A 13,724-nucleotide genomic window follows, 5' to 3' on the forward strand; every position below is an offset into this window, starting at 1 on the left:
CGGAGCACCCAGAGGAAACCCATGCAGCACAGGGAGAATGTGTAAACTCCACACAAACAGAGGCTGGAATCGAATCTGGGTCCCTGGTGCTGTGAAGCAGCAGTGCTAACCACTGAGCTACTGTGCTGCCCCAATATAAACGTGGGGTCATCCATTTTGGTAGGGACAACAGCAAAATGGACTGTTATTTAAATGGTGGGAAATTGCAGCATGCTGCTATGCAGAGGGACCTGGATGTCCTTGTACATGAATCACAAAATTTTTGTTTGCAGGTACAGCAGATAAGTAAGACAAATGGAATATTATCGTTCATTGCTGGGGGGATGGAGTTTAAAAATAGGGGGGTTATGCTGCACCTTTATAGGGTGCTGGTGAGGCCACATCTGGAGTACTGATCTCCTTACTTGAGTTTGGACATACTGGCACTGGAGGGATGCAGAGGAAGTACACTAGGTTGATTCCAGAGTTGAGAGGAGTGGCTGAATAGAGACAGCCTGAGTAGACTGGGGTGATACTCATTGGAATTTAGAAGAATGAGGAGGGATCTCATCAATACGTAGAAAATTATGAAGGGAATAGATAAGATAGAAGCATGGAGGTTATTTCCACTAGCGAGAAAAACTAGAAAGCATAACCTCAAAATAAGGGGAAGCAGATTTAGGATTGAGTTGAGGACTAATTTCTTCAACCAAAGGTTTGTGAATTGAGTTTAAAGAAAGGCTGAAACTTTCTTCACTGGAGCACATGAGGTTGAGAGGTGACCGAATAGAAGTTTATAAAATAATGAGAGGTATGGGTTGAGTTGATGGTAATTGTCTTTTCCCTAAGATGGAGAATTTCAAGACTGGGGACACATTTTTAAGGTGAGGGGAGACAGATTTAAAGTAGACATAAGAAGCAAATTTTTTACACAGAGGTGGTTCGCATGTGGAATGAACTTCCTGACGAAGTGGTGGATGTGGGCACGATTACAACATTTAAAAGACATTGGATGGATATAGGAATTGGAAACATTCAGAGGGATTTGGGCCAGGAGCAGGCAGGTACGACTAGTTTAGTTTAAGATTATGTTTGGTATGGACTGGTTGGGCTGAAGAGTCTGTTTCTATTCTGTATGACTCTGATTCTATAACTCTAAATGGGAGAGAATTAATTCCAAAAATACACGATCAAATTAAATGTTATTGTGCAAAACCAGGTTTCACCCTGTTACAAAAGTATTTACAGAGCAATGAGTGCTTACTGGATGGCAACAGGTCAGTTGTCTGGTCCGAGGGAGGTGATGGTGCAATGATAATATTAGTGAACATTCAGGGGCCCAGGCTAATGCTTTAGGGAGACAGTTTAAAATCTCTCACTGGCAACCAATGGAATTTAATGAATAAACCTGGAATATGAAGCTAGTCACAGTAACATTGACCATGAAACTATCATCATAACAGGTGCTGATATGGTTCACTGATGTCTACAGGGGAGGAAATCTGCCATCTTTATTGGGTTTGACTCACAGCAGTGTGGTTGGCACTTTATCTCTAAAATGGCTTCACAAACCCCTCAGGTCAAGGGCAGTTCGGAGTGAGCCACAAATAACATCCTTATCGGTGACACCTCGTCCCATTGAACAATTTTGCTGAATCTCTGGGAAATCTCTGGGAAAGTCCCACAACAAGTTCTGACGGTGAACACCGTGTGGACCATGAGCCTGAAACACCGTGTGGACCATGAGCCTGGAACACCATGTGGACCATGAGCCTGGAACACTGTGTGGAACCTGAGCCTGTAACACCGTGTGGACCATGAGCCTGGAACACCGTGTGGGTAATGAGCATGGAACGCCATGTGGACCATGAGCCTGGAACACTGTGTGGAACCTGAGCCTGGAACACCGTGTGGGCCATGAGCCTGGAACACCGTGTGGGCCATGAGCCTGGAACACTGTGTGGGTAATGAGCCTGGAATGCCATGTGGACCATGAGCCTGGAACGCCATGTGGACCATGAGCCTGGAACACCGTGTGGGTAATGAGCCTGGAACACCGTGTGGGCCATGAGCCTGGAACGCCATGTGGACCGTGAGCCTGGAACACCGTGTGGGTAATGAGCCTGGAACACTGTGTGGACCATGAGCCTGGAACACTGTGTGGGTAATGAGCCTGGAACACTGTGTGGACCATGAGCCTGGAACACTGTGTGGAACCTGAGCCTGGAACACTGTGTGGACCATGAGCCTGGAACACCATGTGGGCCATGAGCCTGGAACACCGTGTGGGTAATGAGCCTGGAATACCGTGTGGGTAATGAGCCTGGAATACCGTGTGGGTAATGAGCCTGGAACACCGTGTGGACCATGAGCCTGGAACGCCATGTGGACCGTGAGCCTGGAACACCATGTGGGCAATGAGCCTGGAACACCGTGTGGACCATGAGCCTGGAACGCCATGTGGACCGTGAGCCTGGAACACCGTGTGGGTAATGAGCCAGGAATGCTGTGTGGGTAATGAGCCTGGAACACCGTGTGGGTAATGAGCCAGGAATGCTGTGTGGGTAATGAGCCTGGAACACCGTGTGGGCAATGAGCCTGGAACACCGTGTGGGTAATGAGCCTGGAACGCCATGTGGGTAATCAGCCTGGAATGCCACGTAGACCATGAGCCTGGAACACCGTGTGGACCATGTGCCTGGAACACTGTGTGGGCCATGTGCCTGGAACACAGTGTGGACCATGAGCATGGAACGCCGTGTGGACCATGAGCCTGGAACACCATGTGGACCATGAGCCTGGAACACCACATGGACCATGAGCCTGGAACACCGTGTGGGCTACGAGCCCCAGAGTCGTGCAGGTATGCAGCCCTACAGCATTGCACAAGCATAGCGTAGCCCTGGGTAGGGACCAGCCTGAGGGAGGCAGACCTGCCACTGACTTCGGAGCAGCTGAGTGCTAGCACAGAGCATAAAGGGGCTTGGAGTGGAAAGGGGATGTCTGTTGGACTGGGGTCTGGCACTTGTGGTCAGACCATGTGTGGAGACCCTGAGCTCAGCTGTGACACTGAAATGTCTATTTAACATTTCTATCTTACTGTATTGTCAACCCTTTAATATTTTCCTATTTCTAACTTATTTTTCAACTCTGTCAGTTACGCAATTATTTATATTGTTTTGCAGAATCCAAAGATTTTACCAAGGTCTTTGTACCTCAGGTATCCCCATTACAAGGCAGCCATAGAAAAAGCTTTTCACCGGACTCCTACAATGGAGTACACCTGATAATAAAAGGATATTGTACACATTGCGTATTGTACCTGTTTCTCCTCCGTTGTCCAATCCACTGGAAACTATTGGGAGCCTTCCCAGTTGCAGATAATTCCGCATTTTGGAGAAACGGCTATTTAGATTACTGATAAATGCGCAAAGAGTTCAATTTCTTTACCATTTCCTCTATTTGATTTTTATTGTAGGAATTTCAGTCAGAACAAAATTCACTGAATGAACGTGAAACTCATGTTTCAATGGATCCAGTTCTCAGGTTTGAAGAAAATATTCCAATTACCTACAAATGGCCATTGAATAATGTGTAATACGGTCTCAGTGTGTTCTGCTACCCTCAACCCTGCACTATTAATGAACAGTGCTCCATTTTATCCCTCTGTCTCTCCATATCCCGTGCGTGGTTCATGCAGATTGCCAGTATAATGGAACAATAATTAACTAGTTTGATAGGCCAGAGACAGGATCCACGATATATTCAACTCACTGTCAGCCCCACATCTCTACACAAGTTATAAACAGCTAACGCTTTCACAACTGTTACACACTCTCACTGTCACTGGGGGCAGAGGTGACCTTAGTATTGAGTTTATTTGGATTCACCTCACACGCGTCCTTGGTTGTGGTGCTCATATTGAAAATGGCCCCCATTATTGTAGATTGGCGGTGGATGAAGTCAGGGTGGGCACTGAGCCCAACATGAGTGTTGGGAGGGTTCATCTACTGACGATGTCTCTTCCCACCATCACCCACCAGCACTGGGATCTCTCTGAAGACAAGACACTTATAGGCAGAGGGCCCTAGTGCTAACCCTTGATCCCTTGCATGGCTGCCAAGCAGGAGTGTGGAAGAACTGAATTCAACACAAAGTAGATTAATCACATCACGGCCATGAATTTTCAACATTAAAATGTGAAGTTTTTATTTTAATACAACAACACAGCTTTTCTGTTTTTAAGAGAATTGAAGATAGCCTGACATTTTGTAGCAAGCGTTCTGTGACTGTTAATGTCCACCTCAACCTTCTGATTAGTTGTTGTCTACTTCCTCTGAAGCATGTACCCACCATTCCACCTCCTCCCCACCTAAACACATCCTCTGCTCCTCACGTACTCAGCAGAATTTAATCAGGGTGATGCATGGACCATATATCATCACCCAAACAGATGACATGCCCCACCACCTTTATCTCTGGGGGTCCTGAGCGTATTGAGTCACTGGCTCACATTGGGAGCCGTCCTGGAGTTCTCCTAGGCCTTATTGTTTTGTCCTCACTGTGGACAGATCATCAATTTGATTAATTTGGATAAAGTTCCTGCTTAAGTTCTAAGTTATTTCCCCATTTAATTATGCTTTTAAAACAATGTTTATTGAATGATTTTCCATAGCATGAGCTACATCATAAGCAGTGTGGCACTGTTCTTCTTCAGGAGGTTCCATAGAGATGAGGTTAAAATTGGTCTTTGCCAATGATGTGATACTCCATGAATTTCACACTGCCTCACATTCTTGTTTCAATCAGAATTGAAACAGTCGAAGAGCAATTGCAGCCCTGAACATATCCCATTTTCCAAGACGTCAGTCCCCTGCTTCAGAATGGAATCTCAGAAAGTGACAGTCTTTCTGTTGTATGTTGGTGGCCATGTCACTTTAGCACAGCCTATGAGCCAAGGAGCTGCTGCCAGGGCTTTAACTTAATCAGCAGAATAGTTGAGAAGATTTATTTGCAGGAAGCCTTGCATTTCAAGTGTTTTCTCTCTTACAACCTGTGAAGACACATTGAATTTTAAGGATATCAGATGTACCCTCATGTTTATCGTCCCTGCGGTCTCTGCCTGGACAGCAAGAGAGGACAATACATTTAATGGGCTCCACTTCATGCGATATGATCAAATATTGGGACTGCTTCAAATCATGACATAAAGATCAAAGATGAAAACAGAAATTGCAAGAAAGCTCAGCAGGTCTGGCAGCATCTGTGGAGACAAATCAGAATTGACGCATTAGGGCCACCTGACCTGAAACATGAGCTGGAATATTTTCTTCACAAATGCTGCCGGGCTTGCTGAGCTTTACCAACAATTTCTGTTTTTGTTTCTGATTTACATCATCTGCAGTTCTTTTTTATAAAGATCAAAGAGAATTGGTGTTGGCACAGACAATGAAACTGAATGACTGAATCTACTTACATTTCACTTCTTGAGTTCCATGTTCGTCTCTGTCACTAACAATAATGAAAATACAACATGGGAACCATTTCACAGTGTAAGATTTGAACAATGTAAAAGCATTATATGCGGTACACTCTATTATTGAATCAGGATATTCCAAGATGCTCTAGATACAGGAATTGTCAGAATCAGAAATTGATTTCAAATGGGTTTGGCTGTTGGTTTGCTCGCCGAGCTTGGCAAATGAATTGCAAACTTTTCATCTCCAGTCAAGAAGACATCATCAGTGCGTAGGTGGGTGATTCCTCTGGTGCTCGCATTTATATAGGTTGCCTGAGAGTAGTTAATGTTCTCGATTTTGATTGGTAGATATTTTAGTAACCTAAATCAAGTTTGTGTTATGGTTTGTCAAGTCGCCATTTGATTGGCTGCTTGGAGGTTGTTTGAATCGTTTCTGCGTGCCTTGGGTTTGTGGCATTTGGTCTCTTCCGCGGTTCCCCCGAGTTCGTTGTTCCCTTGTCCGTAATGGTTGATAGGCTGGATCGATTTCGATGTGCTTGTTTATTGCTTCTTCGGATGAGTACCATGCCTCGATAAATTCCCGTTCTTGTTTGGTATTTCCTTGTGCCAGTACCTTCACGTTGTTCCAGTCGAACTGGTGTCCTTCTTGGTCCTCATGGATGGAAACCAGTGACATTGGGTCGTGCCTTCGGGGGGCGAGCTGGTGTTCATGGATTCCTACTTGGAGCTGTACGTATCAAAAAGCTTGTGAATAAACTTAAGCACTGAAACTGACCGTGACTAATGTGGACGGAGTCACGCTGGTTCTGTGTTCCTTTACTTTTGATGGAAAAATGTTTTGCCTGGATTCCATGGGAAAACTCTTCAATCTAATCTCCCATTGTCACTGACTCTAGCCACAGCTGTAATATTGCAAACGAATCATGGAATTAAGCAGAAAAACACACGAGTCCACAAATAAGATATGAAACAAATAGGATATTTCAAGAAGCCATTGATTTGACTAAATCTATTGTCAACTTGTCTTGGAGCACTTTTGAGGCATGATAGAGAAGCCAGAACATGATACATCTGTTTGTGTGGAAGTGTAAATCCTTTGCTCCTAAGGTGGAGCATTTGGAAATGGTGAGAATCTAAGTGCCCCTGTATGAGCAGAGAGCTGTAAGGATTCATGTACAGAATTACTAAAGGTTAGTAGACAGGCACAAAACAAAATTACAAAGGCAAATAGAATTTTAGACTTGTCATAAGAATGATAAAACACAGATGATGAACTTTTCAGCATTCACTGTGTGTGATTTCATATTTTGGACCTTCATGCACTAAAATGTTCTTTTAAAAAGGAAGGAAAAAATGCTGAAAATTGACCCTCTGCAATAAACTGATCATGAAATAATCAATGAACAAGATACAGTCTGAACTGAAATGTACCTTTATTATCAAAATGCATTGAAATTCAAATCTGTACCTCCTGTTTAACTTGTAATTTTGCACACAGGGTTTCACATGTTGGTGTGAAAGATTTCATTGCAAATTATCCAGTTGGGAAAACAGTGAAGCCAGATGGGAATACATAAATAAACTGTATTTCAGCAGCTGCTTTCACAGAATCAAGGAATCGCTACAGTGTGGAAATAGGCCCTTTGGCCCAACAAGTCCACACTAAACCTTGGAGCATCCCACCCAGACACATTCCCCTATAACCGAACCAGTCTACACATCCCTGAACACCACGGGCGGTTTAGCATGGCCACTCCACCAACCTGTACATCTTGGGGCTGTGGGAGGAAACCGGGGCAGCCGGAGGAAACCCGCACAGACACGGGGAGAATGTGCAAACGCCACACAGACAGTTGCCCGAGGCTGGAATCAAACCCGGGTCCCTGGCAGTGTGAGGCAGCAGTGCGTTGAAGAGAGGAATAAACTGGTATGTAACTGGAACTTGAGGGTGTTTGCTCTCTCACTCTCTCTCCCCGCTTCCTGTTTTCTCTCAGTCTTTCTCAAAGAACACAACCCAGTAATAATGTAAATTTGAGGAACACTTGTTCAACAAAATTTCAAAGATATCTGCAATATTCGCAACCACTGAGCATACAAACTAGCAATTAGACAGTCATGGTCTCACATTAAAACCTAACATTTCAAGAACACTCTAAGGACTTTTAAACTGCATCTTCATTTATTTTCTGTTTTGTACCTGACACTCACCATTTTACAAACTTTTTACCAATGGTTGTGTGTGTATTTGTTGTAACTTTATGATTTATTTTTCTGGAGTTAGAAAATAAGCAAACTGTTTCACCTTTCACATGAGAAAACATTCTAATTGGCTCCTTATTTAATTCCTGAAAACCAGAAACTACATTTTTATTGGACTGACATACAGTTGCATAGTAAAAGGAATTTAAAATCGTTGTTATGATCACTTGAGGAGTTTTAATATAGGGTGACCACTTCACCCTCCTCACTTGCTCATTTTAAGTTTTATATTCAGCATGATGGAATACAAAGGGTAAGGATATGGGAATTATCCTCGTGTTCTGTGCACTGCGCCTGTGAAGGAAGGCACAAGCTTTTGATGGAATGTAATGGAGATTTATCAAGATGTTAAAAAGAATTTGGTTGTGAGAACAGCTTATACAGGCCACACTTCAGTGCAGAAACCTGCAGCATGATGAAATGGAGCAACATGGAATGAAGATGCAGCAGGATTGACTCAGGCAAGAAGGAGGAAAAGAAAATGCTTCTGTGGTGGAGAGTCCAAAACGCCGAGGCCTGGTCTTGCAGTTACCGGGCTGAAATTGGGAAGTGCTTCCTCACTGGAGCAGCAGTGGAAATGTGGGATTCTCTCTCCTCAAATACTGCTGCGTTGGGGTTAATTGAAAATATTGAAATTTAGACTGATAGATTTGTCTGTTAGGTAAGGGCATTATGGGGATATGGAAACAAGGTGATAAATGGATCCAGGAGAGAAGGGAGGTAGGACCGAATTTAACTGCAGAACAGGGTTGAATGTCTAAGCATATTACAAGTGTGACGCATATAAGAGATAAATTTGATATAATTTCCCACAATCAGGAAATAGATGAGATAGTAGGAACTGCTGATGCTGGACTCTGAGATAACAAGGTGTGGAGCTGGATGAACACAGCAGGCCAAGCAGCAGGGGAGCAGGAAAGCTGACATTTCTGGTCTGGACCCTTCTTCAGAAATAGTAGAGGGGGATGGGGCTCTGAAATAAATAGAGACGGGGAGGCGGTGACAGAAAGTGGACAGAGGAGCAGATAAGTGGAGAGAAGACGGACAGGTCAAGGAGGTGGGGATGGAGCCAATAAAGGTCAGCGTAGGTAGGGAGTTGGGATGGGGGTTGGTCAGTTGAGGGAAGATGGATAGGTCACGGGGGTGGGGATGAGGCTTGTAGGTAGGAAGAGGGGTTGGGAGTTGGTCAGGGAGGTGGGAGGAGCAGATAGGTAGGGGAAAATGTGGACAGGTCAAGGAGGCGGGGATGAGTTGTGCTGGTATTGGGGTGAGGTCAGGCGTGCAGAGATTTTGAAGCTTGTGAAGTCCACATTGAGACCATTAGGCTGCCAAATATGAGATGCTGTCCCTGCAGTCTTTGGGTGGCATCGTTGCGGCACTGGGGGAGGCCCAGGACAGACATCTCATCCAAGGCGTGCGAGGGAGAGTTGAAATGATTAGCGACTGGGAGGTGTAGCCTTCGGTCACACACCTAGTGTAGATGTTCCACAAAGCAGTCTCCAAGCCTCAGCTTGGTTTCCCCGATGTAGAGGAGGCCACTTCGGGAACAAAGGATACAATATACCGCATTAGCAGATGTGCAGGTGAACATCTGTTTAAAGTGGGAACTTTCCTGGGGCCTGGCATGGGGGTGAGGGGGGAGGTGTAGGGGGCAGGTGTAGCACTTCCTGCGGTTGCAGGGAAAAGTGCCGGGCGTGGTGGGGCTAGTGGGGAGTGTGGAGCAAACAAGGTAGTTGCAGAGAGAGCAGTCCCTCTGGAATGCAGATATGGGTGGGGAGGGAAAATATCCTTGGTAGTGGGGTCAGATTGCAGGTGGTGGAAGTGGCAGTGGATGATGCGTTGGACCTGGAGGTTGGTGGGATGGTACATGAGGATGAAGGGAATTCTGTATTTGTTGTTATTGCAGGGAGAGGGTGTGTGGATGAGTTGCGTGAAACGGGAGAGATGCGGTCAAGGGGTGTTTTCGACCACTATGGAGGGGAAATTGTAATCCTTGAAAAACAAGGATATCTGGGATGTCTGGATGTGGAATGCCTCATCTCGGGAGCAGATGCGGTGGAGGTGAAGGAATTGGGAATACTTGATTAACACCTTCCACCCAAACCTTAAGTTCACCTTGACCATCTCCGATAGCTCTCTCTCCTTCCTGGAACTCTCTGCTTCCATCTCCGGCAACCACCTGGAAACTGATGTCCATTTCAAGCCCACCGACTCCCACAGCCACCTAGAATACACCTCCTCCAACCCACCTTCCTGCAAAAATGCCATCACCTGTTCCCAATTCCTTTGTCTCCACTATCTGCTCCCAAGATGAGGCATTCCACTCCCAGGCATCCCAGATGTCCTATTTTTCAAGGACCACAATTTCCCCTCCACTGTGGTTGAATATGCCCTCGACTGCATCTCTTGCTTTTCCCACAACTCATCCCTCACACCCTCACTGCAATAACAACAAATACAGAATCCCCCTCGTCCTCACATACCACCCCACCAACCTTCAGATACAGGGTAACATCCTCTGCCACTTCCACCATCTGCAATCTTACCCCACCACCAAGGACATTTTTTCCTCCCCCATCCTTATCTGCCTTCTGGAGGGACTGCTCTCTCCGCGACTCCCTTGACCACTCCACACTCCCCACTAGCCTCACCACACCCGGCACTTTTCCTTGCAACTGCAGATGTGCTAGACCTGTCCCTCACCGCCCCCCTCCCCACATCCCAGGCCTCAGGAAAACCTTCCACATTAAATGGATGTTCACCTGCACATCTGATAATGCGGTCTATTATATCCGCTGTTCCCGATATGGCTTCCTCTACATCGGGGAAACCAAGCTGATGCTTGGAGACCGCTTTGTGGAACACCTAAGCTTGGCTTGTGACAAATGACTGCACCTACCAGTCGCAAAACATTTCAACGCCCCCTCGCACTCCTTGGACAACACGTTCATCCTGGGCCTCCCCCAGTGCCATAATGATGCCACCCAAAGGCTGCAGGAACAGCAACTCATATTTCGTTTGGGCCCCCTGCAGCCCAATGGTATCAATGTGGATTTCACCAGCTTCAAAATCTACCCAGCCCCAACCTCATCTCAAGACCAGCCCAGCTCGTCTCCGTCTCCTTGACGCGTCTGTCTTTTCCCCCACCTATCTGCTCCTCCCACCTCACTGACCATACCCCACCCCTACTTCCTTCCTGTTAGCTTCATCCCCGCCTCCTTGGCCTGTCCATATTCCCTCAAGTGACCAACCTCTGTCCCGACTCTCCCTACCTACACTCACCTTTACTGGCTCATCCCCGCCTCCTTGACCTGTCTGTCTTCTCTCCGTCTATCTGCTCCCTTATCCACATTACATCATTGTTTCCCCCCTCTCTATTTATCTCAGATACCCCTTCCCCCAACCCCTCCATTTCTGAAGAAGGGTCCAGATCCGAAATGTCAGCCTTCCTGCTCCTCTAATGCTGTCTCGTCTGCTGAATTCGTCCAGCCCTACACCTTGATATCTCAGGATATATATGACATATGTTAGAACGACAAGTTTATCATCCATCCTCAATACCTTTTTGAAAACTCTATTTTCTAGATTGAGATCAAAACTTTTAACATTTTCACATACCTTTTTTGGAGGGTCTTAGCCTGCTGTTTCTGCAAGTTACTCCATGAATGCAAATCAGTGCAACCGCATAAAACACGAGGACAGAAATCCGTATGTTGCTGCAACTGGAACAAGGATCTGTAGACAGGAAGCAGAAATGGATTAAAGTGGATTAGGTGTGTGGTTGATTCCTCTGGTTACCTGATGTGCACATTAGAATCTGGAATTGTACATGTTGTAGGAAGGAAGTAAAACTTATTTTTAATAGGTAGAAAGTCGACATATCCAGAATTTATTGGCTGGGATTTCTGATGTTAAATAATTTATATTCCAGATTGTTGCATTTAATTTTCTTGTTTGTGTGAGGTAGTCTGCTGGTTTTGGCAAATATCCAAGCATTTGGAATATAGATTGATCTTCCCCAGATTTCACTCCAGGATTCCTGGGACTAATTGTTAACAAATGAAATTGAGCAAACTTACCCAGACACAAACAGATCCCTTAGTGTAAGAACCAAAAGAACTGCGGATGCTGTAAATCAGGAACAAAAACAAAATTGATGGAAAAGTTCAGCAGGTCTGGCAGCAGCTGTGGAGGAGAAAAAAAGAGTAAATGTTTCGGGTCCGGTCACCCTTCCTCAGAACTGCTGAGCTTTTCCATCAACTTTGTTTTAGATCCCTCAGTGTGAACTGTTGTTGATTTTAAATGGTTCATATTTCAGACTGTCAGACTTACGCTTTCTGTTTGTGTGAACTCCACTGCTGGTCACTACAGATGGTCCAGATGCTGAGGTGGGGCTGTGTGTAGATTCCATGCACGACTCTGTCACATTGAGGGAGATGTTTGCTGCAATCTTCCAGACAGGTTGCCCTGACTCCATACAGTGAAAAACGCAAAGATATCTGCCACTATCTGTCATCTCCACTGAGTGAATAGTAAGGTTGAGAAACTGTATTTTCTCAGTCGGATTGCGTGAGGTGTGGTTAAAAATTCTTTGTGCTGACTTGCCATCCACACAGCAGCGTGCGTTAGAATGTACCTCATATTGTTCAGTGTGAATGGAGGACTGACACTTGTTTTCTGATGTGATCCAAAGGAGAGCGAAGGGTCGGCTTTTACGAAATTCAAATTGGCAGGTTAAAGTCACATTGTCTCTCTCTGACACTGTCAGCGATGTGGGTTTTTTGTCAGTAGAAAATATTTCATCAGATTCTAGAAACAACATTGAAAATATGTCACTTTAACAACCTCCAAAGTAGAAGTTAGTGAAATAATCAAGTTAACCGCATGCGCTGCAATACTCTACATACCTGGGCTGTTACCTCCTCAACAGAATGTCTAGCAAAAACCAGCCCCTCGGTAAGCTGTCTCTCAAGACTCAATTTGTTTATACACACTGTAATCTCAGATTAATACACACTCTAATCTTGTCCAATGGCTTCTCCCTGACATAAAACAGTTCAAAATCTAACCTTGTTTTTCTCAAATATTCCTCCTGTAATCACTTCCCATTTTCTCATCTTCCCCAGTTCACATACCACTCAGATTTACCACCAAGAACAAGTGGTGGTCTTCACATCCAGGCCCTGAGAGTGTCATCCAGGACGGACAGATCGATGAAGCTCCTCCACCAGAATCCTGAACTGAGCATGTAAAAACTGTTGAGTCATTTGGCTTCACTTTGGATGTCAGAGAATTAGATTCCATTTCATCTTTGGTCATTTTGCATTGTTTACATTGCTGCTCACTTTTCTGAAGATTGTCTTTTTCACAATCACCGTTTTTATCCACTTTTCTGTTACCCATCATGTTCAAACATTGTGAGCTGAGGTCTCTGGTACTGCACAAGTTTCCAGCCTCCCCAGCACCAATGCCCAGGTTACAGAGTGGAGTGGGAACATCCTCCAACCGGGTATAAAGGTAGATAGATCCTGCAGGAAAATGTGAGAATCAGAGGGAAATAAAAGTTATTGTCATTCCTTTCACAAGTTTTTGGAATGTAAAGCTATTTGATTGAGACCCAGTTACTGACAGCAACAGAAAAAGCAACAGTTTATTAACAGCATCCAATTATAACACAGCCTAAATAATCTCAAACCACTAGAGACAATTACTTTGTGGAAATGTTGAACGTTCCTGATCAAGTCGAGACCCGAGTGACCTCAGCCATAAATAACCAAAATGCAGAAGAGAAAATTTCACCTGAAATTGCCTGAGCCCTGATTTCCTCACTGGTGCTGTTTGAGAACATACTGGACTCACTGAAAACAGACACACTAACAGAAAATAAATCTGCCCCTCCCACCTACACCTTCCACAACCTGGCTCAGTCAAACCTACGGACGAGTTCTGCCATTCATCCCCAAACTTGTCAGTTAGCAGCAGTAGAAGAAAATTAAGGGATAAAAGG

The 13,724-nt window shown here is 45.0% G+C and overlaps 1 protein-coding gene across 1 annotated transcript; it reads right to left on the bottom strand.

Moving 5' to 3' along the window:
- Positions 1-4,338: 4,338 nt before the first annotated feature.
- Positions 4,339-13,211, bottom strand: LOC132206356 (uncharacterized). Its single transcript, XM_059640162.1, has 4 exons — positions 12,853-13,211; positions 12,050-12,526; positions 11,336-11,452; positions 4,339-6,185 (listed from the first exon to the last, which is right to left on the bottom strand). Exons 1-4 carry the CDS (start codon positions 13,121-13,123, stop codon positions 6,166-6,168), a joined length of 885 nt encoding a protein of 294 aa, XP_059496145.1. The 5' UTR covers positions 13,124-13,211; the 3' UTR covers positions 4,339-6,165.
- Between the last annotated feature and the right edge of the window lie 513 nt (positions 13,212-13,724).

The sequence above is a fragment of the Stegostoma tigrinum genome, chromosome 36, assembly GCF_030684315.1.
Source record: "Stegostoma tigrinum isolate sSteTig4 chromosome 36, sSteTig4.hap1, whole genome shotgun sequence".
NCBI classification, from domain to species: domain Eukaryota; kingdom Metazoa; phylum Chordata; class Chondrichthyes; order Orectolobiformes; family Stegostomatidae; genus Stegostoma; species Stegostoma tigrinum.